Consider the following 24,798-nt stretch of genomic DNA (forward strand, 5'->3'; position numbering starts at 1 on the left):
ATGTTGACTTTCTCTTAGTATTTGCCTTGGGTCAGGAGGAAACAGCTCTGTGTTTCAGGGTAAGATAATATCCTTTAGATTGGGCCTTCATTATAATACATGCAGTCGTTGTCTCTTGTTTTCAAATATCTGGAGTGAGATTCGGAAATGCCTCCTTCACTTTTTACAGTGGATCCAGCTGAAAGTAAGATCAAAGGAACACTAGTATTTTCTGACTTTTACAGTTATGTTTCTTTTTATTAAAAAAAGAAAAAGTGATCTCTATCATTTTAAGCATCTAAATATTAAATATGAAATGGATCCCGCCTTATTTGTTCTGCGTCGTCTTGCACCAGCAGTGACTCAGATCATGTGTTCTGGGGTTGGGCAGCTCAGAAGCCGAGCTCAGCCCCTGAGAGGGTTCTCTCCTTTGGCATGGGCTCCAGACTTGGAGCTGTCCGGTTGGTGCCACTAGTGGTGTCGCTTTCTGTGAGGCAGGTACACAGGCTGTGATGAGAGAACAGGTTGGTTGGCCCCTGGGCTGATTTAAGTCAGGTATCGTGTGGTTAGTGACATTTGGCTTTGGAGTCGGATCTGAGTCCTGCTCTCAGCTTCTTTATTAAATCCTTGGACACGTCCATTTGCCTTGCAGCCTGTTTTCTCATCTGTAAGAGATTTCCTTTTCTTCCCCTTCACTCAGATGCAAGGTCAGTGAAGGCAGGATTCACCAGCACCTCATTTTTTTTTTTCTTTAATCTCCAGGATCTAGTCCATAGGAGATCCTCAAAATTATGAATGAATGAATGAGAGGAAGTAACTGTTACCTGGGAGAGACCTGACCAACACTACCTTATCCAGGTGAGGAAGGTCAACATCAGCAGTCATAAATCATGTTGATTATAGTACCTATGATATGATGGTATAAAAAGAGTATCTCTGTAAAGTATATTCCTCGCCCAAACCCATAACTCCAATCTAATCATAAGAAGACCATCAAATTCCAATAGTTGAGGATCCTACAAAAGATCAGGGCTTTCCTAGGTGGCTCAATGGTAAAGAATCCCCCTTCCAAAACAGGAGGCATGAGTTGGATCCCTGGCTGGGGGGAATCCCCTGGAGACGGAAATGGCAACCCACTCCAGTATTCTTGCCTGGGAAATCCCATGGACGGAGGAGCCTGGCTTGGGGTCGCAAAAAAAAAAAAGCGCAACTGAACGGCTAAACAACAAGGAAATAAAAAACTTTAATTACAATATCTCAACATGGGCTCATTAATTTTAACAAATGTAAACACGACTGAAGCTACTTAGCAGCAGCAGCAACATAACTAACGACAGCAACAATAAAACCTACTAATGTAAGATGTAAATAATCGAGGAAACTGCGTGCGAGGGTGTGGTAATATGGAACCTCTCTGTACTCTCCTCTCAACTTTTCTATAAACGTAAGTAAGTAAAGTCGCTCAGTCGTGTCCGACTCTTTGCGACCCCATGGACAGTAGCCTACCAGGCTCCTCTGTCCGTGGGATTCTCCAGGCGAGAGTACTGGAGTGCGTTGCCATTTCCTGCGCCAGGGGATCTTCCAGACCTAGGGATCGAACCCGGGTCTCCCGCATTGCAGGCAGACCGTCTGAGCCACCAGGGAAGCCCATGCAAAACTGTTCCCCAAAAGCAAGTTTTACTAAAAAGAGGGAAAAAAAAAAACCATTGGCTCCTCCAACCACCCCAGCGCCTAAAGTAGGAAAGGGCTTTGCCCTTCACAAAGATGGCGGCCGCCGGCGTCGGAGGCGATCCGCCCCTTTGAAGAATGGCGGCGCCGGCGGGAGGAACCGGAAGCGCGGTCTGGTGGCGGCGCCGGTCGGCGGTAGGCGCGAGAACCGGCGGGGCGGCGCGGGTCCCGGCATGAAGCTGGGGCGGGCCGCGCTGGGCCTGCTGCTGCTGGCGCCGTTGGCGGTGCGGGCGGTGGAGCCCATCAGCCTGGGATTGGCCCTGGCCGGCGTCCTCACCGGCTACATCTCCTACCCGCGCCTCTACTGCCTGTTCGCCGAGTGCTGCAGCCCGAAGCGGAGCCTCAGCCGGGAAGGTAGGATGGGCCGGGGTCTGGTGCCTGAGCTGGGAAGGGGGTCAGAGTTGGGGGCCAGCCAGGAGGCCGGGAAGCCCGGGCAGTGCCCAGCCGGGGGTTGGTGGGAGCAGGGGGGTCGGGCCAGACCCGGAACCGGCGTGCGGCACGGGGCCTGGCTCCTGGGCCACGATCGCAGGCCGACCGGACTTTGGTCTGAGACCTGCGGATGCCCGCTGCACCTTCGCCCAGAAAGCGGGCTGGTGGACGATCGGAAACTTCCTCCAGAGAGTTTCTTGCTCGCTCCTTGCCAGAGACGGGAAGGCTGGTGGGGGCTCTCTCGACGCAGAGCGGCGGAGCCGAATTACTCTGCCCTTTTTTTCCTGCCGGCCTTCGGGTGGGGAGGGACAGGGCCGGGGTGAGGGGCTCGCGCTGTTGGCGGAGGTTCTGGAGCCAGGGTCTCATCCGAAAGTGTGGCAGGACTTGCAGAGGGAGGGCCTCCTGGACTCACGGGCCACCTGGGCCTAGTGCCTACCTATGTCTGCGTCCCAGTAAACGCTTGGAAGAGCTTAGCGGGCTTTGCTGGCTTTGCGTGAGCCTGTAAACTGGGCTACGTTTTGCCAGGTGTGCCCCCTACCCTCCGCCTGACTGGCTTTGTTTTTTTTTTCAGCGCTGCAGAAGGATCTCGACAGCAAGCTCTTTGGACAGCATCTTGCAAAGAAAGTCATCTTAAATGCTGTGTCTGGCTTCATCAGCAACCCGAAGCCCAAGAAACCTCTCACCCTCTCCCTGCACGGGTGGACAGGCACTGGCAAAAATTTTGTCAGCAAAATCATCGCGGAGAATATCTACGAGGGTGGGCTGAACAGTGACTATGTCCACCTGTTTGTGGCCACGCTGCACTTCCCACACATCTCGAACATCACTCTGTATAAGGCAAGGGCCGAATTTTGGAATCCTTCAGGGATGATGCTTGCTTTGGGTTTCTTTGTTGGGGGATGGGATTTGGATGTTCTGTGTTGAAAGGAGTGAGCCCTGAAAACAGCCACACGTGGCCGTTTCCCTTTAAAAAGTGTGGAAATTACAGAGGATTGGAGATGGCAGAAGCAATGACACGGTCAAAGCTGGTTTCTGAAAACAGGCTGCGGGTGGTACTCAGTAAGTGGTGTGGTAGGATCTTAGAGATGGACGTAATCAAATCCTGGTTAAAGCTCTTCAAATCTAACATGTTTTATAAAAGGGAAAACATTTCTAGGGAGGCCTAAGTTTGCTTTTATACTTGAACTCACTGATTTAACAGCCTGGCTTCCAGGGCAGACACACCTGAATTTGAGCCCCAGGCTCCCACCTATCAGCTGTGTAATGTTGGGAGAGTCACCTGACTTCTCTTGAGACTCAGGTTCTTCATCTGTCAAATGGCAGTTGTGAGAATTTCTTTTTAAAAAAATTTTGACCATGCCACGTAGCATGTTGGGTCTTCGTTCCCTGACCAGGGTTTGAACCCGTGCCACCCCCTGCAGTGGAAGCTGGGAGTCTTAACCACTGTGTCACCAGGGAAGTCAGAATTTCTTGAGGTCTTAAGCCTGTCATGTAACATGATGCTCAGCGCATGAGCGTTCAAATCATTGGTAACTATTGCCCTTTTTTTTTTTGTCTCACCTGTGTGAACACATTTTTCCCTTCAGCTTGGATGAGCATCAGGGTCACTGCCCAGGAGTTCCTGGGATGTGAGGCTTTCGCTGCTACAACTGGGAAAGTTCCAGGCAAATAGGGACGAGTTGCTCTTTCTAGTTAGCATTCCATCTTCGCTGTTTAATAGCTGTGTGACTGAGCAAGTTACGTAACCTCCCTGCACCTCAGTTTCCTGGTCTGTGAAATAGGAAATGCAGTAGTTAACTGCTTTGATGGGTTTTGGAAGATCACAATAAAACGGGTGAACCGTGCTTAGAACAGCGTCTTGCCTGTAGTGAGTGCTCCACGTACGCTCTCTGTTGTCTGTGAGAGGGAGGAACAGAATGGAAGGCCTTGGCTGCTAGAGCCCGCCAGACCTGAGGGAATTCTCGTTTAAACAGTGACTCACTCTGTGGCCTTGTTCAAGTCACTCCAGCTCTCCTGAGGTTCTTCTGTAAATAGAGGTTAGCTCATATCTACAGAGCAGAGTTGGGCTTCCCAAGTGGTGCTAGTGGTAAAGAACCCACCTGCCAATGCAGGAGATCTAAGAGACACGGGCTCGATCCCTGGGTTGGGAAGATCCCCTGGAGGAGGGCATGGCAACCTGCTCCAGTGTTCTTGCCTGGAGAATCCCATGAACAGGGGAGTTGTTCAGTTACAGTTCATGGGGTCGCAAGAGTCAGACACGACTGAAGTGACTTTTCACGAACAGAGCAAAGTTACTGCTTTGGTTAATAGGCACCCATGGAACACTGTACGCATGGTCTGAGTAGCCAAGCGAAACTCCAGATCATAAGAAGTCAAGACCTATATCATAGCTTCCAGAATTTTCCTCAGAAACTAATAGCTAACTCTTTCTTTTTACCTTGTGTGTGTGCTTAGTTGCTTCAGTTGTGTCTGACTCTTTGCAACCTCATGGACTGTAGTCTGCTAGGCTCCTCTGTCCATGGAATTCTTTACGCAAGAATATTGGAGTGGATTGCCCTGTCCTCCTTCAGGGGATCTTCCTGACCCAGAGATCAAACCCAGGTCTCCTGTGTCTCCTGCATTGCAGGCGGATTCTTTTACCTACTGAGCCACCTGGGAAGCCCTCTCCTTATCATAGGGAGAAACATCTAGGAAAGCATTTTTAAAAACCATAGCTCAAATTTCTGATGAAAAGGGTCCTCTCTCCTCATCTTGATTGCTTAACACAAGAAGTACCTACATAATGTTCGTAGGGAATGTTCCATTTAAGCAGATTTATTCCAGCAGTCTCCAGGCACTGTTTCAGAAACTCAGGAATGTTGCCTTCCCACACACATCCTCAAGCACGTGTGCTCTTGAGGTCTCCTTACCCTTCTCCAGGCTCTTCCAAGGACTTAATCAGGGAAGAGGTTGCTCGGTCTCTGCTTTCTCCCAAGAAGGCTGGTGTCCACAGGATACGTTTTAACATGTTCATTTTGATGACAGAGGACTAGCAATGTAGCATCCATGTGACAAGTCACAGGACAAGAATTATAATCAGGGTGTGGGGCCTTGGAATCAGGCAGGGTGGGGTTCAGATCTTCACTCTGTTACAGGCCAATTTTGTAACATTGGGGAAATTTTGGAACCTCAGTTGATTAAGCTGTTTGTGCCTCGGTCTTCTCATCTGTAAAATGGGCATGATGATGCCCACTCTGTGGGGTTGTGGTGAGGAACAGAAGAGCTGTGAAGTTCTCGGCACAGCGGGAAGCACACAGTAAGCTCTTGTAAATGCAGCCTTTGTAGACCCCAGGTGCCATGTTAATAGTGCTCCCCCGGCTGTGTCAGTCGCACTTCTGAGAATCTCTGTTGGCTTCCCCCTTGTCACTCAGGATCAGTTACAGTCGTGGATTCGCGGCAACGTGAGTGCCTGTGCAAGGTCCATCTTCATATTTGATGAAATGGACAAGATGCACGCCGGCCTCATAGACGCCATCAAGCCTTACCTAGACTATTACGACAACCTGGATGGGGTCTCCTATCAGAAAGCCATCTTCATATTTCTCAGGTAAAGTCGGGGCCGGGACATGGTTGACGAGCACTGAGCCCCAGCCCTGGGGGTTTCGGGGAGAAACACCCCAGTCCTTATTCGCTGAAATTGTCCCGCAGCAATGCTGGAGCAGAAAGGATCACAGATGTGGCTTTAGATTTCTGGAGAAGTGGAAAGCAGAGGGAAGAAATCAAGCTCAAAGACATGGAGCATGCTTTGTCTGTGTCGGCCTTCAATAACAAGAACAGTAAGTGGGGGCTCTGGTCTGGCGGCCTGGTGGTTAAGACTCCACACTTGCAATGCAGGGGCCCTGAGTTCGAGCCCTGGTCAGGGAAGTAAGATCCCACATGCAGTGCAGCGCAGCGAAAGAAAAGAAAGCACATTAAATGGGGCTATCTGCTCCTACCACCAAACCCCTCCCCTGGCCCCATTCATGATCCTGCATCCTGTTTTAGACTGACAGCCTCCCCATCACCTGGGACCGATTCTCGGTCTCTTCCCCAGGCCTGCTGAGGTCTGAATTCCTGAGGGAATCTGTGTAAACACACTCCAGGTGACTTTTACTCACACTCAAGAAAGAGGAACTTCGTTGATCCTCAAGATCTTAAATATTTGTTTCCTGTTTCCTTCAGTTAAATCGAAGCAGATGGTGGAACAAGGATGGCTACCGGGGAGGCTTTGGTGGAGATGGGCCCTCAGGCCCTTTGCTTTCTTGCCTTGCCATGGAACTCTGAGGGTCTGTGCCCCGGAGGAACAGCCCGACAAGGAAGGGCTGCAGTTTTAAATAGAGTGGTGAGGGAAGGCTCACGTGAGGGTGACATCTGAGCTGACCTGAGGAGTGAGGGAGCCATGTGGAAGTGAGAGAAAAGCAGTGCACCAGAGGGAAGCGCACACGCGAGGCCCCTGAGGTGGGAGAGTGCCTGGACGAAGGGCAGGAGAACGCAGGAGAAGAGCTGGAGGCCAGAGAAGAGCTGGAGCTCGGGGTGGGCTGCAGATCGTGGAAGGCCTGGGGACCCACAGCAGGGCTCGGCTGCAAGTGGAAAAGGGAGTCCTTGGAGGGTTTTGAGCCGACTGCCCTGTTGAGACCTAGTTTTAACAGGCCTGCCTTGCTGCCAGGTGGAGAACAAACAAGGCGGCAATGGGGGCGGGGGGAGGGGGGAGGTGCTGGTGGCTGGGCTGGGCGTCGCAGCAGTGGGAGTGGTCGGTCACTGGCGGCCTGGCGTGTATTTTGAAGGTAGAAACAGTGAGATTTCCTAAAGGGCTGTGTGGGAATGAGAAACGAATTGAGGATCTGGTCTGAGCACTTGGCAGGGCCCCCTTGCCCCGCCCCGTTCGTTCAGGGGGCGGCCTCCAGGAGGGGCAGGTTTGCAGGGAGCAGGAGAAATGGCGCATTGGAGGCGTGGGAGCAGAGGTGTGGAGCAGGCGGCTGAAGTCCCAGTGCACTTGGGTGGGGACGGGGTGGGGGGGGGGGGGGGAGTGGCTGTCAGGCTGAGGACGGACCAGGGAGTGGTCGCCAGTGCTCTGTAAAGTCATTTGCTCCAGCTGAGCACTCTTCAGGGGTCTCTCGGGGGGTTCTGGTTGTCCTGACTCCCCGGCTGATTAGCCTTCTGCCTTCCTTGCCTGATGGCCCCAACTCAGCATTCGCAGCCCCTGGCACTACCGGGGGTCGTCTGTTTACTGGCTGACTGGGCGGCTCCTCCCTTGTGAACCCTAGAGGCAGGTCAGCATCTGCCTGGCTGTGCTCCGTCCCCAGCCTCAGGCAAGTCCGGCAGGCCTTCGGGAGACTGGCCAGGGCTGTCCCACTTGCTGCAGGCCTACTGCCCAGCACTCAGTTTGGTTCTTTCCCACGGCCACAGACTCCACCCCATCCAGGCAGTCAGATGTTTACTGAGCCCCTGCTGTGTGCAAAGCCCTGTTGGGCAGGGCAAGAATGAACCCCAGTTGCGATGCCGTGATGGACAGTGAGAACGTATATCTGGCCTTGGTCCACATTTTCTGGCCCAGTGCTCCTAAAGCCCTTGGACTTTCCAAGCAGTGAGAGCCATCAAGGTGTCTTGATGTTCCTGACACGCCCCTTTCAGCCACCCGGAGTCTGTTAAGTGAGGTGACTTTTGGAGAATACCTAAGGTGGGGGCCGCTTCCCAGGAGAACCGCCCTGGATTGGAGGGCTGGAGCTTTCAGTCTCCCACCCTTTCAGGCCCCTGGGGAGGGGAGGGGCAGCTGAAGGTTGACTCAGTGGCCAATGGGCAGTGATTTAATCAGTCATGCCTAGGTAGAGAACTTTCCGTAAGAATCCTAAAGGACAGGGTTCGGAGAGCTCCGGGTTGGTGAAGACGCAGAGATTTGGGGAGAGTGATGGGCTCAGAGTTCATGGCCCTTCCCACATCCCTTGCCCCCTGCGTCTCCAGCTGGCTGGTCGAATCACATCCTTTTATAATAAACTGGCAGTCTAGTCATAAAAGATTTCTCTGAGTTCCATGAGCTCCACTTACAAAGAAACTGAACCCAAGGAGGGGCGGCGTCGGCCCCTCAGGAGCACAGGGGACAGCTGGAACTTCCGGTCGGGGGCTGGGGGGCTGTCTCGTGGGGCGGCGCCCGGCCTGTGGGACCTGCCGCAGTCTCCGGGTGCCGCGTCGGCAGAACCGAGGGGAACTCTAGGGCCTCCGGGTGGTGTCAGAGAAGCGCTTGGTGGCATCGGGGAAGACCCGGGTGGGAAGGGCAGCAGAGCCAGCCCGGGATTACGGCACCGGATGGAAGCGGGAGGGCGGAAGGGAGACAGTTCTGAAGGACCTCGGGCTGGGACCCAGCGGTGCTGGCTCGCCTCAGAGGAGAGAGCGGGGGGTCCAGAGGCCGGGGGTCTGGGAGGGCCCGTGACCGCCCTGTGGCCGCAACAGCACTGTCTTCACACGTTACTGGGGCTCTAGCCTTTGGTCCCCCAAACGCTCTGGAGGGTTTGGACACGGAGGTGGCAGCAGTGAGTGTGCACCCTGTCACTGATCCAGCCACAGGAACCCCAGCCAGTCGCAAATTTCCGAGAGGCTGGTCTTTCCCCGGGAACTCCTCCGTCACCTTCCCCTTCTGTGAACCTGCCAGCCTGTCTCTGGTCCCTTGCTTGCATGGCCTGTCTGTCCGGGGGATGGCTGGTGAGCCTCCTTCCCGCTTGAGGTCTTGAGTCTTGAGAGGCCTCCCCGTGGTGCCACCCTGTCATCGGCTGCTGACGAGCTGAATGGTCAGTCTGCCTGCTGCTTAGATCAGTCCCCGCTGAGGGCAGGCACGGGGCTCCACCTCGTGGTCGACACCCAGCCGATGCGTGCAGATGGGCGGACCGACGGTGGATGAACAGCCCCTTTTTCTTTTTCCCAGGTGGCTTCTGGCACAGCAGCTTAATAGACCGAAACCTCATTGATTATTTCGTTCCCTTCCTCCCGCTGGAGTATAAACACCTGAAGATGTGCATCAGAATCGAAATGCAGTCCCGAGGCTACGAGGTGGACGAGGACATTGTGAGCAGGGTGGCTGAGGAAATGACATTTTTCCCCAAAGAGGAGAGAGTTTTCTCCGACAAAGGCTGCAAAACCGTATTCACCAAGTTAGATTACTACTACGATGACTGACGGCGCCAGAGCAGTCCTGGAAGAGAGTGAAATGAATTCTTCCTGTGTGACAGGACAGGCACTTCCCGGGCATTTTTTCATCCAGCAGAACCTACAGGCTGTCCGTGACGGATGTAGACAGACAGCAGCCCCCAGGGCCTGCAGAGGCGGGGAGGAGCCCGCTCCCAGCCCACCCAAGCCAGGGCTCATGATTTTTTTTTAAAAAAATCATGTTTTAATTTCAAGTGTTTCTGTTTCAAGGAAGGATGAATCAGTTTTACTGAAAAATGTGATAATTTTTATTTAAAATGGTTTTTAACATTGTGAGAAGCTTTTCAGACTCTTAAGTTGTTGACTTGTGTGTGTCTTTTCGTAATTCCCCATCATTACAACGTACACCGTGATGTCACTACTGCATAAATGCCCATGCCTGCCACCCTCAGTCTGTCCTCTAGGGTGGCGTGACTGGGGACCGAGGCTGGAGCAGCGAGTCGACCTGTCATGGGATGGCCATCACAAGGGCGATGAGCCTTAGCAGACAGACACACCCAGGCCCATCACAGATAAGGCCCAAGTGTCCTTCCCAAGAGTGTTCATCACAGTAACACTGTGAACTGTAACACTGTGAATGATCTTAGTAACACTGTGAACAATTTGCTAGAAACAGAATTTCCTGGAAAGAAAAGTGTCTGCAAGCCTATCGCTTGCCTGTCAGTGAGCTTTGAAAAGGCCCCTCTCTGCTTTCCATTCCTGAATGAGTCATGCACTCAGTGGCAGGTTTTGCCAAATTTTCATAAAAATACGGTTTTTCATATTTTTTTACTCATTTTTATCATGTTTAATCAGAACTCCCCAAACCTCTAGGAAAGCTTAGCTTCTTCCCCCATGATGCTGAGCACGGTGTTTCTATTTGTTAAATGCAAATGCTGCCACGTTACAAGGGGATTCGTGAATACATTTTTTTTAAAGTGGGGAAAAAAAAAAAACCACCTCGAGGCCCTACCTTCTGTGCTTGGGCTGAGTTGAGGCCTCACCCCAGGCACCCCAGGCTGAAATGGGGAGGGGCGTGACAGCCGAGGATCTGGGTGGCTCCGGCTCTGCTCAGTTCCCTGGGGTGTCCGGAGTCTCGGGTTCACGGAGCTCCCAACTCCCAGCTGTGAAATTCATTCAAGTCTGGAGACCTAGCCCCCACTGAGAAGCCAGGCAGGAGTGAGAGCAGTGTAGGGGCCTAAATACCTTGCATTGTGCACACACGTGTGCCTACAAGGGCTCTTGTGGGTGTGAGTGAGTGTCTGCAGTGCTCAGGGGCAGTCTTTAGCAGGCACAGAAAACGGGGGACCCCCTGCCTCAGGGCTACGCACCCAGTACAGGAACTAAGGCCACTCAGGCCCCCTAAGGCGCCCCTGAGCACTGGAGAGTTCCTGATGTTGCCCTGAAGCTGGCCTGCTGTGTCCCCAGGAGTCACGGATTGGGGCTATCCATTCATCTGAAGTCCCCAGTCCCTGGGAGTCCCTATTAGGGGACACTGGGGTCCCTTGACTCACCTAGAAAGTTCAGTCTTCCAGATGAGGCTGCGTGGGGACAAGTAGAAGCAGCAGTGGCTTGGGACCCCGATGGAGAGAGGGCAGGCTCACGGGATGTGCACTTCCAACCTGGAAACGGGGGGAGTGGGTGACCTGGTGGTGAAGAGGGTCTGTTTTCTAGAAAGGGCTCCATCCTTGGTCCTGGGAAGAGCCAGTGTGAACAAATAACTCACTGAAGAGCCCAGGTTGAGGGATTAAGCTGAGATCTGGTTAATGTAACAAGGATTTCGTTATTTCCAGGTTCTGGGCAGGAAGACCAGGCAAGCAGGTTTCCTGGTCTGAGCTCGGCCACACTGTAGGTCCAGAATGAAATCACATTTTAGGGCCTCGCTTTCCTGCCTGCATTAATTTTAGAGCGTATCTGTTTGAAAGAAAGCCAGCTTGGGACTTCCCCAGTGATCCAGTGATTAAGACTCTGCCTTCCGGTCAGGGGGTGTGGCTCTGACCCCGGGTGGGAAACTAAGGGGCCACGTGCCATGGGGTGCAGCCAAAAAATAAAGTAAGACCAGCTCTTTCTCGTGCTTACATCCACAAAAATTACCTGGGGTGTGACTCATCATCTAATCCAGTTTAACTTTGTACTGAACAGTCTTTAAGGCAAACGATGTGAAGACAGCCAACCAGCATGTCCAGTAAGCCTAATTCACCCAAGTTATTAAAGAGCCTTTCCTCAGCTCAGAGCTCCCAAATAAACCAGAAAAAAAATCTGCAAGTGGCATCTCATGATAAAATTTAAGCCTTATTATTTGACATTCAGTAGGTCAGTCCAAGCTCATCTACGTCTTACTTGGGGTGAGGAGGCTGGGCCGTGGGCATCTGTGGCCTTTTCAAGTTACAAGTCAGTAACAGCACTTCAAAGGTAGCCAACACGTCTCGAGTTTATTGCATCACTGTAAACAAGAAATCTTAACTCCTCCTGACCAGAAACCCAAAAGGTTATAAAAGAAATTTTAGATCCAACTTGAAGACATGTACTAAAAGTTTCAAGCCTCACCTTGACATTAAAAGACTAAGTGTGATCCTCTATAAGGCACGGCCATGCTGTAGGAACATTCATTCTGCCACATCTTATATATATATAAAAGCTGCATATTCTCCTTACGTGTCTTCAGTTGCACTGCAACCACAAGATAGAGCGATTCACACTGGCTGGAATCAAAGACTTATTTCCCCAAGGCCAGGGCAGTGCAGCCTGGCACCACCACCATAAAGGACATCATTCTTAGATGACACCCAGGACCAGCCAAGACCGTCTGTTTTAAGAGTATCTGATAAAGGAACAGGCAATTATCCCTTCCCATGTTTTAAAATAAGCAATGTTTCGTTTCTCTATTATCTAAGATTCCCAAGTAAAAACATTATTAAAAACAGCCATATCCTTGAAAACGCAAGCATTTCTAGTGTAGAATACTTTCTCTTTGGCAATGCAAGCTGATCGTCCAGTTGGCACGTGTCCTCTGTGGAGAAAGATGGGGTTCTGCAGATTTCAAATGGTTCTGTGGAGTCAAGTGAAAAGCTGATCGACATGTAAACTGTAACAAACATTCCACCATGGGAACCAAGGACTCAAACTCAAAGCCAACGGCTGCGTTGTGATCCATCTCTAGAGATGAGATGGCTGGTGGGACCCGGAGCCATGGCTGAAATTCAGGAGGAGCAGTAGTACCAGAAAGGCTGCGGTCAACACCAAGTGAGAGCTGGAGATGGAATCCCATGACGAGGGTTGGAAACAGCATCAAAGCCACGGACAGAAGGAGAGGTCCTGCCCGTTCTGCAGGGCCGCAGGGGCCTGGCACGGAGCCCCCACCCCACAAGCAGACGGTTCACCCAGCCGTGTGCTCGGCCTGGGTTCTCCCGCTGGACAATCTGCACCGGAAGGTGCCACCAATGTTACCTGAGAATACTTCATCTTGGTGAACGTGTTCTGTAGAAGAAAAAGAACAAGAGCCGAAGAGTGTTTCTGGCAGGTGAAAACCCCAATGCTCCCTGGTTTGCATTAGCCCCTGAACTTCAGTTCAGCTTCTGGGGTGTGGGTACTGTTGGGTCAGAAAGAGTCCCTGGCCTCTGTTTTCAAGGCACTTCTGTCAAGGTCAGTTAAGTGTGTGGGGGAGGTGGATTTCAAAACTTCATTTCCAACTGTGATGAACAGCTGCGTTGCCGTCATGTTGCAACACAAGTCCACTCGACAGCGGAGCATCATTTCACAAATCAACCCTTAGATCCCGTGAGTCCACAGGTGCAAATGTGCAAACCCCGAGGAGGTCTTCAAAGTGCTTCTTCAGGCCAGGCCCCCGGTCTGCTGGGCGCCCGGTCGTGTCTCAGCCCGCCTGCCGAGGGCTCAGTAGAAATCCAGCCGTGACTGCACAGTCTTGCAGCCCTTGTCTGAGTATATTTTCTCGTCCTTCGGGAAGAACGTCATCTCCTCTGCCACTCGGGTGATGACGTCTTCATCGATGGCGGAACCGCGGGCCTTCATCTCCGCCCGCACGCACATCTTCACATGTCTGTACTCCAGGGGCAGGAAGGGGATGAAGTAGTCGATGAGGTTCCGGTCTATCAGGCCGCTGTGCCACAGGCCACCTGGGAAACAGGGCACAGCTGGGTTTCCTGCCGCTTCCGTCCTTGTCAGCCCGCCAGCATGCGGCTCCTACAGGGCCTGTCCTCATCCCCACCCCAGCACATTCCCCACGTCTGCGGCCCTCAAGATTCGCTTTTGGTCAAGCCTGATGTAAGGGTTGGCTGGCTACCCCCACTAACTGGCTTCTAGAATAGCACGCCCTCCAAAAAAAGTCCCTACTTCAGCCAAGCTACAGGGGTGGGCGGATTCTGTGGTTTTCTGAAAGGGAGAGACGGTTGGGACTTTCCTGGCGGTCTGGTGGTTAGGACCTGAGCTTCCGCTGCAGAGGGCACGGGTTCGATCCCTGGTTGGGGAGCTAAGAAACCACAAGCTGCAGAGTCAAAATGAAAAAGAGAGCGAGAAAGAGAAGGGTGATGCTGTGGGCCAGGTGGAGGGCACCCACTCAGGGAGACTCACTGTGTTTGTTATTGAAGACCCCGACAGACAGCACCGCCTCCAGGTCCTTCAGCTGGATGTCCTCTCTCTTCCTCCCGGCCCGCCAGAAGTCAAGGGCCGTCTTAGTTATGAGGTCTCCGCCTGCGTTGCTGAGTTTGCCAGAGAAACCAGATTAAAATCACACACTGACTTCTCTATGACATATACACACTACTGTATATAAAAGATAACTAGTGAGAGCCTACTGTCCAGCACAGGGAACTCTACTCAATACTCTGTGGTGACCTAGATGGGTAAAAATACCTAAAACACAGTGTACATATGTATATAACACTTTGCTATAACCTCAGATATGCAGATGACACCACCCTTATGACAGAAAGTGAAGAGGAACTAAAGAGCCTCTTGATGCAAGTGAAAGAGAGACTGAAAAAGCTGACTTAAAGCTCAACATTCAAAAAACCAAGATCATGGCATCTGATCCCATCACTTCATGGCAAATAGATGGGGAAACAATGGAAACAGTGACAGACTTTATTTTCTTGGGCTCCAAAATCACTGCAGATGGTGACTGCAGCCATGAAATTAAAAGACGCTTGCTCCTTGGAAGAAAAGCTATGACCAACCTAGATAGCACATTAAAAAGCAGAGACATTACTTTGCCAACAAAGGTCCATCTAGTCAAGGCTATGGTTTTTTCAGTAGTCATGTATGGATGTGAGAGTTGGACCATAAAGAAAGCTGAGCACTGAAGAATTCATGCTTTTGAACTGTGGTGTTGGAGAAGACTCTTGAGAGTCCCTTGGACTGCAAGGAGATCCAACCAGTCCATCCTCAAGAAAATCAGTCCTGAAGGACTGATTGGAAGTCCTTCATTGGAAGGACTGATGCTGAAACTGAAACTCCAATACTTTGGCTACCTGATGTAAAGACCTGACTCATTGGAAAAGACCCTGATTCTGGGAAAGACTGAGGGCAGGAGGAGAAGGGGGCAACAGAGGATGAGATGGTTGGATGGCATCACCGACTCAATGGATATGAGTCTGAGCAAACTCCGGGAGATGGTGAAGGACAGGGAGGCCTGGCGTGGTGCAGTTCTTGAGGTCACAGAGTCAGACACGACTGAGCAACGACCAACAAACTCCCATAGACACTAGTACAGCACTAAACCAACTCGACTCCAATAACAATCAATTTCAAGAAAAAGACAGTCTAATCAGGAAACGGGCCTGCTCTAAGTTCACTGTTTTTTCTTTTCCTTTTCAGTTTCTTTTCAGCTTACAGCCAAATAGATAAACCAGTCTATATGTATTAAAGGCGTGTAATGACTTCTTACTGATGTCACTTATCAGGAAACACTGTGAGTTTTCTAAGATGGAATCAGTTTGTGATATTTCTCAAAAGTTTATTTTTAACCAAGGAGTATTTACTATGTTTTACTAGACAAAGAAAGAGAAAAAACAAATGCATCTGCCCTCACGAGCTGAAAATCTGTTTTCTCAGGCAGAGATAAAAAAAAAAAACTTGGTGTGCAACGCTATGACTTTTTACCAACCCCAGAGATGACATGTGTAGGTAGCGAAACGGCCTATTATCAGTAACAATTTCCTTCATTCGTTTCCTCCTGCCCCTGCCCAGTGCCATGATGACACCAGCCACTCGGAAGAAGTCTGCAAGTTACTTTTGCCAGGCTGGCACATTTGTCCCCCCCACATTTCTAGCCCTTGGAAAATGAAGGGCTCGGTACATCCCCACTCAAGAAACACCTCCCACTGACCTGAGAAAGATGAAGATGGCCTTCCGGTAAGATACACCATCGATCTGCTCGTAGTAATCTAGGAACGGCTTGATTGCGTCAATGACTCCCGGGTGCAACTTATCCATCTCGTCAAATATGAACACGGAGCCCGCACATGCACTCACGTTACCCCGGATCCACCTCTGTAACTGGTCCTGGACCAACCATAAAAGAAAAAATGGGCCACAGGGACTCAAAAGGGTGTGCCCAGGGGAAAAGCGCTACGCTGTTCTTCACGCTCAGGAAGGTGAAAAATCAGAGCTCTCTGGGGTTTAACAACAACAACCACATCCTAACCTGCACTCACTGGGTAACTACTTTTCCAAAACTTCATCTATAAAAAGTAGGAGGAACATGGCTGATTCATGTCAATGTATGGCAAAAACCACTACAATATTGCAATTAGCCTCCAATTAAATAAATGTTTAAAAAATTGAATTTTAAAAAAAGAAAGAAAAAAAAGGGGAGGGGGATGAAAACCAGCAGAGAGATGGGTGCTAAAAGGCAAATTAGTGTTTTCCTAACTCAAATGAAGAACCCAATGCAACTTTTTAAAGGTATAAGAAGTATAAGATATGTTTAAGAATAAGTATAAGAATATTTATCTTTTCAGTGGTAACCAACTGATAATTTTCATCTCACTGTGGACGGAAATCTCAATTTTACTAGACATACTGAGGAATAAGAAACTAGACTAAGACCAGCGCTGTGTCCAAAGCCAGTGCCTTGTAATGGTGTTACAAGTATAGTGAACAAAGACGCTGACCTAGATGACATTTCACGACAAGCATGTGTGCCTGTATTTCTAGGGATTTATGAAAGAATTTGGAAAATAAGAAAATCATTCTCTTTTTGGCTGTCTTCCCTGTCTTACTGTTTATGTGGCAAATATCCACTTTTACTTCCTTGTTCAGTCCCTATTCCTTATTTCAGTCCCCACCTAACACTAAGTAGGAACACTAAGGATGTAGGAATACAGGATGTCCATTTAAACAAGAGCCCTACCGGACAAGTTAACAATACAATGCCAAGAACATGAAGGACGGGAGGAGCAAAGGGAAAAACCGCCACTGAGGAGGAAAAAAAACCCTCTGGTCCTCACTGCTTAAATGCGGAGGCCAAGCTGAAGCTACATCACAGGCAGGAATTTATTTTTTCATTTTTGGCTGTGCTTGAGGGATCTTAGTTCCCTGACCAGGGATTGAACCTGTGCCCTCAGCAGTGAAAACATGGAGTCCTAACCACGAGACCACCAAGGAATTCCCAAGGGAGCCTTAAATAAAGCCATTTGAGTCTGTTTCACTTAACCAAGGGCTCGGATGGGGATGTTGCGCATGCTCACTGCACAGCACGGCTACCCTGCAGACTGGGAGACAGGAGATTTGGGTTCCAGTTTCTCATTTGTCATAAGGTCACAAAGACTGCGGGGAGCACGTCACCTTCCCGCTCTTGGCTCCATCTTTTAACGGAGCATCACCCCGCTGTACTGGGCTTCCCTGGTGGCTCAGTGGTAAAGAACCCACCTATCACTGCAGGAAACGCGGATTCGATCCCTGGATCGGGAAGATCCCCTGGAGAAGGAAATGGCAGCCCACTCCAGTATTCTTGTCTGGGAAATGCCACGGACAGAGGAGCCTGGTGGGCAACAGTCCATGGGGTGGCAAAGAGGCGGACACGACTTAGCGACTAAGCATGCCCACGCCCCGCTGTATTATTTTGGAATTGGTGAGGCAAAAGCTGCAGAACTGCAAATGGCAAAGGGTCACCAGGGTGAGGGACCTGTCCCTTAAACCAGTGGGGTCTGGGGCTACTGCAGCGCAAAGAAAGAAACAGAGGCTGGAGTCAGGGAGCAGGTCACCCAGACCAGTCGGAGAAGCCGGAGGACGGGATAACAATTCCTTGCCTGATACAGTTTTATGTGCTGCTCATGAGGGAAGTGCAGGGTCGACACAAACAGGTGGACAAAGTTGCTCTTCAGGCCTTTGGGGTGAAGATTTTCAGCCACAATTTGGCTGACAAAATTCTTGCCTGTGCCAGCCCAGCCGTGTAAGGAGAGAGTCAGTGGTTTCTTCGGATTTTTGTTGTTCTTGAAGCCGGTCAGCGCCTTGAGAATCACCTCTGTGGCCAGATGCTGCCCAAACAGCTTCTCCTCCAAGTCCTGCTTCAGGGCTGTAGGAGCCAGCCCGAGAACAAGAGAGAAAAATACACATTAAACACGCACCAGAAGAGCAGTGCTCGCCCCAGCTGGCCAAAGTGGAAGGCACAGGTTAGCAAAGTGGTCCAGCATGTGATCTCTGCCAAACCCCAGGGCTGGCACTGAGGCGGAACCACGGGGCTGCGGTCACACGAGGCCACTTCCAAGTAAAGGGACTGGAGAAGGAAACTAAATGCGTTCGCTCATCCAAGGACTGGCCCTCTCGACTGGGCTGCTGTGCTATTCCCCCAGCCACCCTACCGGCTTGGAAGAAAACCGAGAGTCAGATGTGGGCTTTCGGGGCGGAAGCTGCACATCTGAAAGGTACTTAACAGGGTCGACACGGCACAGAAGGGCGGCTGCTTTTTCAGTTTCTTCTTACTGTCCTCCCAAGAATTGCAAACTTTTAGGGAGGAAGTTGGGCAGACCCCCCACGATCCGGAGGATCTCTCCGAAGTCACGGCTTCCGAGGCGGCAGCCGGGACCGAAACCCCACCTCTTCTCCCTCCTACCCCATCCCAGGGTGAGCGCGGGGTGCGGGGGCGCTGACGCCCGCGAGAGGCCTGTCTCCCGCGCCCCGCGAGCCCCTCCAGGGCAGCCCCGCCGTACCCGACGCGTTGAGCGGCCGCTCGCTGCGGCAGCACTCGGCGAAGCGGCAGTACAGGTCCTTGTAAGACAGGTAGCCGGTGAGCGCCGACGCCGCCCCGATGGCGATGCCCACCGTGATAGGCTCGAATGCCGCCACCACGTGGGCCGCCAGCAGCAGCCGCAGCGCCGCGGCGCCCCCAAGCCGCGGATCCAGCCGCATAGCCCACGTAGCGCCCGCCGCCACCGCCTTCGCAGCAGCCTGGGCACCCAGGCGGTCGAGCGGTGGGATGGACTTCCGGTATGCGCCACTTCCGACCTCCAGGTCCGCCCACCCCATAGGGCGGCTTCGATGGCTAGGGGCGTGGCTCCGTGTCGCCATCTTTGTGAGTGGCACTAAAGCTGTCTCCGTTCAGGGGCGTGGCTCTTTGCCGCCTTCTTTGTGACTGGCACGAAAATCCTCTCAGCTTGGTCCAGTTGAGTCGCTCGCTAGTGTCCGACTCTTTGAAACCCCATGGACTGCAGCACGCCAGGCCTCCCTGTCCATCACCAGCTCCCGGAGTTTACTCAAACTCATGTCCATCCAGTCGGTGATGCCATCCAACCATCTCATCCTCTGTCGTCCCCTTCTCCCATCTTCAGTCTTTCCCAGCATCAGGGGCTTTTCAAATGAGTCAGTTCTTCGCATCAGGTGGCCAAAGTATTGGAGTTTCAGCTTCAGCGTCAGTCCTTCCAATGAATATTCAGGACTGATCTCCCTTAAGATGAACTGGTTGAATCTCCTTGCAGACCAAGGAACTCTCAAGAGTCATCTCCAACTCCACAGTTCAAAAGCACCAGTTCTTCAGCGCTCAGCTTTCTTCATAGTCCAACTCTTACATCCATACCCGACTACTGGAAAAACCATCTAGAAAAGCTTGGTGGAGGTGGTGGTTTAGTCTCTAAGTCGTGTCCGGCTCTTGCGATCCCAGGGACTGTAGCCTGCTAGGCTCCTCTGTCCGTGAGATTTTCCAGGCAACAATCCTGGAGTGGTTAGCTTCTGTTTCAAATCCATGCCTAACTTCTACTGGTTTGCTTTCTTCCCAGATCTTTCACACTTTGCTTTGTCACCCCTCCTTTCACTTCCCCTGGAGCTATCCTGAGCATTTGTCAAGTCTCCCCACCCACCTGCCTTCCTGAAACAGTTGCTTAGAGCTCTGTACTGCGGGCCCCAGGCTAAGCCCTGGGGCTACAGCAAGGCAGATGTGCCAGGTCCAACCCAGAAGTCCATTCTTCCACTGAGCTGCTACAAGACCAGCTCCTTGCTGGATGCTGGAAAACAGCAAGGAAGTAGAGGGGGCTGCCCCTACCCTCTGGACTTCTAGGGGCGGCAGTCAGTGGGTGAGGGTCCATGCCGAGCTCTTTGAAGGTCAGGGGCCCATGGAGCAGGGAATGCGTTTGTCTAGACTCGAAAGAGTTGACCAAGTGAAGAGTAAGGAGTAGAGTGTGCTATGCAGAGAACAGAATATGCAGGATGTGCAGTCTGGGGAACTGAAGTATGTCACGTGGTGGAAGCTGGTGAGAATGGAGAACCAGACAGATTGGAAGGGGAAGGCCTCTGTTTTGGTGGGGGGTAATAAAAAACTCTGGAAAATTCTGAAAGAGATGGGAATACCAAACCACCTGACCTGCCTCTTGAGAAATCTATATGCAAGTCAGGAAGCAACAGTTAGAACCAGACATGGAACAACAGACTGGTTCCAAATAGGAAAAGGAGTAGGTCAAGGCTATATATTGTCACCCTGTTTATTTAACTTATATGCAGAGTAAGTACATCATGCGAAATGCTAGGCTAGATAAAGCACAAGCTGGAATCAAGATTGCCAGGAGAAATATCAATAACCTCAGATATGCAGATGACACCACCCTTACAGCAGAAAGTGAAGACGAACTAAAAAGCCTCTTGATGAAAGTGAAAGAGGAGAGTAGAAAAGTTGGCTTAAAGCTCAACATCCACAAAACAAAGATCATGGCATCTGGTTCCATTACTTCATGGGAAATAAATGGGGAAACAGTGGAAACAGTGGCAGACTCTATTTTTCTGGACTCCAGAATCACTGCAGATGGCGACTGCAGCCATGAAATAAAAAGACACTTGCTCCTTGGAAGAAAAGCTATGACCAACCTAGACAGCATATTAAAAAGCAGAGACATTATTTGCCAACAAAGGTCCTTCTAGTCAAGGCTATGGTTTTTCCAGTAGTCATGTATGGATGTGAGAGTTGAACTATAAAGAAAGCTGAGCACCAAAGAATGGATGCTTTTGAACTGTGGTGTTGGAGAAGACTATTGAGAGTCCCCTGGACTGCAAGGAGATCCAACCAGTTCATCCTAAAGGAGATCAGTCCTGAATATTCATTGGAAGGACTGATGCTGAAGCTGAAACTCCAGTACTTTGGCCACCTGATGCGAAGAGCTGACTCATTGGAAAGACCCTGACGCTGGGAAAGATTGAAGATGGGAGGAGAAGGGGATGACAGAGGATGAGATGGCTGGATGGCATCACCAACTCGATGGACATGAGTTTGAGTGAACTCCCGGAGTTGGTGATGGACAGGGAGGCCTGGCATGCTGCAGTCCATGGGCTCCCAAAGAGTCGGACACGACTGAGCAACTGAATGGAACTGAACTGAAGGTTTCACACAGAGAACTACTCATGCCTGGGATCACCGTGGCTACTGGGTTCACTGAGGAGGCTGTTGCAGTGGTCCAGGTAACCTTGGCCAAAACTTCGCCAAAATTTGTTGAGTTCATTCATCAGCCAGTGTATTAACAAATATTTAACAAACACTGGCTGTGTCAGAGCCAGCGCCATACAATGCAGGGCATAGAATAGGTACAGTTCCTGCCTTCACTGATGCCAAAAGCTCAGCTCGTCTGTACACCATTGCCAATCGGATCTTGGACATAGAATTTTAGGTGGAGTAGAGGAGGATAACTTTATTATGTTGCTAGGCAAAGGGGGACATAGCAGATTTGATAAGGAGTTTTATGACAATATTTCCCAAAGGTGAGGTTGCTGACAAGATTAAGGTGGGTGCAGAGTCTCGGGGTCTCCAAATCTCAATGGGCTTCTTTGGTTTAATCTTGTGTTTTCCTGGCCGCTGCTCATTTGATTGACAGTCAACTGTTCGAATCTGCTCTTTGGAAGTCAGGGAAGGATGTGGAGGCTGGAGTCTTGCCTACAAGAAACAGCAGGGAAAAGGGCCTCCAGGCCTGGAAGCCCCACAGGGCCCCGCTGGGTTTCATCTCGGAGCTCTCAGTCTAGTGGGGGAGACAAATGGACAAGCGGTTAGTGACCATCTGGTCAATGCTGTGATGTGGGGTGCACAGAGAAGGCACCCCTCTTAGGGGACAAGTTGGGGAAGGCTCTCTTCCTCCAAGTCTCAGTCTTGACCTGGAGAATGGGTCCAAATGACTCAAGGGGACTGAGGCAAGTGAGGAGGGGAAGGGTGAAGGTGGTCAGGCCGAATGCTTCAGGCACAGTGTGGTATGCACTACCCATACGGCTGGTGATAAGTGAGATCCAGACACACGGGGAGCCCCAGGTTCTCAGGCAGCTGAACTGTGAAGGCAGGAGAGACTGGAATGGCAGCCAGGGGTCCAATCATCAGGACTTCTCTTTCCAGGCTTTATCCTGGGGGCAGAAGAGCCCAGAGGGCTTTCAGCAGTGGTTGTTCAGACCACTCTGGTCTTGTATTAGGGTTGGAGGGGCCAAGACTATGGTAGAGAGACTGGCTTCAAGGCCTGAGCAGTATTCCAGGAGAGAGAAGATGGTGGCTTGAACTGGTGCAGAGGCAGCAGAGGGAACGAAAGGAATCTGAGAGTTACTCTGGCAGTGGAAACGGGGCAGGATGAGCCACTGTGACTGGGGAGGTGGGGGTGCTACGGGGAAGGAACAGGTTGGGGTTAGATGATGAGGACTCCATTTTTCAATGCCAACCTGCTTGTTTCTTGCAGGACATTGTATGTATTTTGTGTTATCATTAGTCATAAATGCCAGTTGCTGAGCTTTTGTAATTCCAGGCAAAACTGCCATTGATTCCTTCTGGCACCATACACAGTCCTTAAAGGCCACCAATGTTTCCTTTCAAACACTGAAAGTGAACATGTTAGTCATTCAGTTGTGTCTGACTGTTTGTGACCCCATGGACCGTAGCCCGCCTGGCTCCACTGTCTATGGAATTCTCCAGGCAAGAATACTGGAGTGAGTTGCCATTTCCTTCTTCATGGGATCTTCCTGACCCAGGGATTGAATCCGAATCTCCTGCATTGGAGGCAGATTCTTTACCATCTGAGTCTCCAGAGAACCATGGTCTAAAAAGTCTTTCCTGACTTGTGATTTCGGTTTTGACCATCTGGTGGTGTCCATGTGTAGAGTCTTCTCTTGTGTTGTTGGAGGAGGGCGTTTGCTATGACAGTGCGTTCTCTTAACAAAACTCTATGAGCCTTTGCCCTACTTAATTTTGTCTCCAAGGCCAAATTTGCCTGTTACTCCAGGTGTTTCTTGACTTCCTACCTTTGCATTCCAGTCTCCTATAATGAAAAGGACATCTTTTGGGGGTGTTAGTTCTAAAAGGTCTTGTAGGTCTTCATAGAACCGTTCAACTTCAACTTCTTCAGCATTACTGGTTAAGGCATAAACTTGGATTACTGTGATATTGAATGGTTTGCCTTGGAAACAAACAGAGATCATTCTGTTGTTTTTGAGATTGCACCCAAGTACTGCATTTCGGACTCTTTTGTTGACTATGAGGGCTACTCCATTTCTTCTAAGGGATTCTTGCCCACAGTAGTAGATATAATGGTCATCTGAGTTAAATTCACCCATTCAGGTCCATTTTAGTTCACTGACTCCTAAAATGTCGGTGTTCACTCTTGCCATCTCCTGTTTGACCACTACTAATTTACCTTGATTCATGGATCTAATATTCCAGATTCCTATGCAATATTGTTCTTTACAGCATCAGACTTTACTCCCATCCCCAGTTACATCCGCAGTTGGGCGTTGTTTTCTCTCTGGCTCCATCTCTTGCTTCTTTCTGGTGTTACTTCCCCACTCTTCTCCAGGAGCATATTTGGCACCTACTGACCCAGGGAGTTCATCTTTCAGTGTCGTACCTTTTTGGCTTTTCATACTATTCAGGGGGTTCTCAAGGCAAGAATACTTTAGTGGTTTGCCATTGCGTTCTCCATGCAGCCAAAGATGGAAAAGCTCTATACAGTTGGCAAAAACAAGACTGGGAGCTGACTGTGTCTCAGATCATGAACTCCTTATTGCCAAATTCAGAATTAAATTGAACAAAGTATGGAAAACCACTATGACTTAAGTCAAATCCCTCATGATTATACAGTGGATGTGACAAATAGATTTAAGGGATTAGATCTGATAGACAGAATGCCTGGAGAACTGTGGATGGAGGTTCATGACACTGTACAGGAGGCAGGGATCAAGACCATTCCCAAGAAAAACAAATGCAAAAAGGCAAAATGGTTGTCTGAGGAGGCCTTAAAAATAGCTGAGAAAAGAAGAGAAGCAAAAGGCGAAGGAGAAAAAGAGATATATACCCATCTGAAAGCAGAGTTCCAAAGATTAGCAAGGAGAGAGAATCACTTCCTCAGTGATCAGTGTGAAGAAATAGAAGAAACAATAGAATGGGAAAGACTAGAGACCTCTTCAAGAAAATTAGAGATACCGAGGGAACATTTCATGCAAAGATGGGCACAATAAAGGACAGAAATGGTATGCACCTAACAGAAGCAGAAGGTATTAAGAAGAGGTAGCAAGAATATGCAAAAGAATTATACAAAAAAGGTCTTCACGACCCAGATAATCATGATGGTGTGATCACTCACCTAGAGTCAGACATCCTGGAATGTGAAGTCAGGTGGGCCTTAGGAAGCATCACTACGAACAAAGCTAGTGGAGGTGATGGAATTCCAGTTGAGCTATTTCAAATCCTGAAAGATGATGTTAAAATGCTGCACTCAATATGCCAGCAAATTTGGAAAACTCAGCAGTGCCACAGGACTGGAAAAGATCATTCCAATTCCAGAAAAAAGCAGTATCAAAGAATGTTCAAACTATTGCACAATTGCACTCATCTCACACGCTAGCAAAGTAATGCTCAAAATTCTCCCAGCCAGGCTTCAGCAATATGTGAACCGTGAACTTCCAGATGTTCAAGCTCGTTTTAGAAAAGGCAGAGGAACCAGAGATCAAATTGCCAACATCTTCTGGATCATCAAAAAAGCAAAAGAGTTCCAGAAAAACTTCTACTTCTGCTTT

At 50.3% G+C, this 24,798-nt stretch overlaps 2 protein-coding genes across 4 annotated transcripts; one reads left to right on the forward strand and one right to left on the reverse strand.

The window, feature by feature from the left end:
- TOR1A (torsin family 1 member A) lies at positions 1-9,644 on the forward strand. Of its 3 annotated transcripts, none has more exons than XM_069580018.1 (6): positions 1-837; positions 1,600-2,061; positions 2,708-2,973; positions 5,547-5,722; positions 5,824-5,951; positions 9,068-9,644. In XM_069580018.1, the coding sequence occupies exons 2-6, from the start codon at positions 1,629-1,631 to the stop codon at positions 9,316-9,318; spliced, it is 1,254 nt and encodes a 417-aa protein (XP_069436119.1). In that variant the 5' UTR covers positions 1-837; positions 1,600-1,628; the 3' UTR covers positions 9,319-9,644. The 3 variants fall into 3 exon arrangements, with proteins under 3 accessions (XP_069436119.1, XP_069436120.1, XP_069436118.1); XM_069580019.1 differs by having other exon boundaries at positions 614-837; positions 1,708-2,061; XM_069580017.1 differs by having other exon boundaries at positions 629-2,061.
- Positions 9,645-11,740: 2,096 nt separating this feature from the next.
- On the reverse strand, positions 11,741-18,793 carry TOR1B (torsin family 1 member B). The gene is made up of 5 exons (XM_069580020.1): positions 18,495-18,793; positions 17,595-17,860; positions 15,671-15,846; positions 13,915-14,042; positions 11,741-13,460 (listed from the first exon to the last, which is right to left on the reverse strand). The coding sequence occupies exons 1-5, from the start codon at positions 18,691-18,693 to the stop codon at positions 13,219-13,221; spliced, it is 1,011 nt and encodes a 336-aa protein (XP_069436121.1). The 5' UTR covers positions 18,694-18,793; the 3' UTR covers positions 11,741-13,218.
- Between the last annotated feature and the right edge of the window lie 6,005 nt (positions 18,794-24,798).

Source organism: Ovis canadensis, chromosome 3 (assembly GCF_042477335.2).
Source record: "Ovis canadensis isolate MfBH-ARS-UI-01 breed Bighorn chromosome 3, ARS-UI_OviCan_v2, whole genome shotgun sequence".
In the NCBI taxonomy this organism is placed as follows: domain Eukaryota; kingdom Metazoa; phylum Chordata; class Mammalia; order Artiodactyla; family Bovidae; genus Ovis; species Ovis canadensis.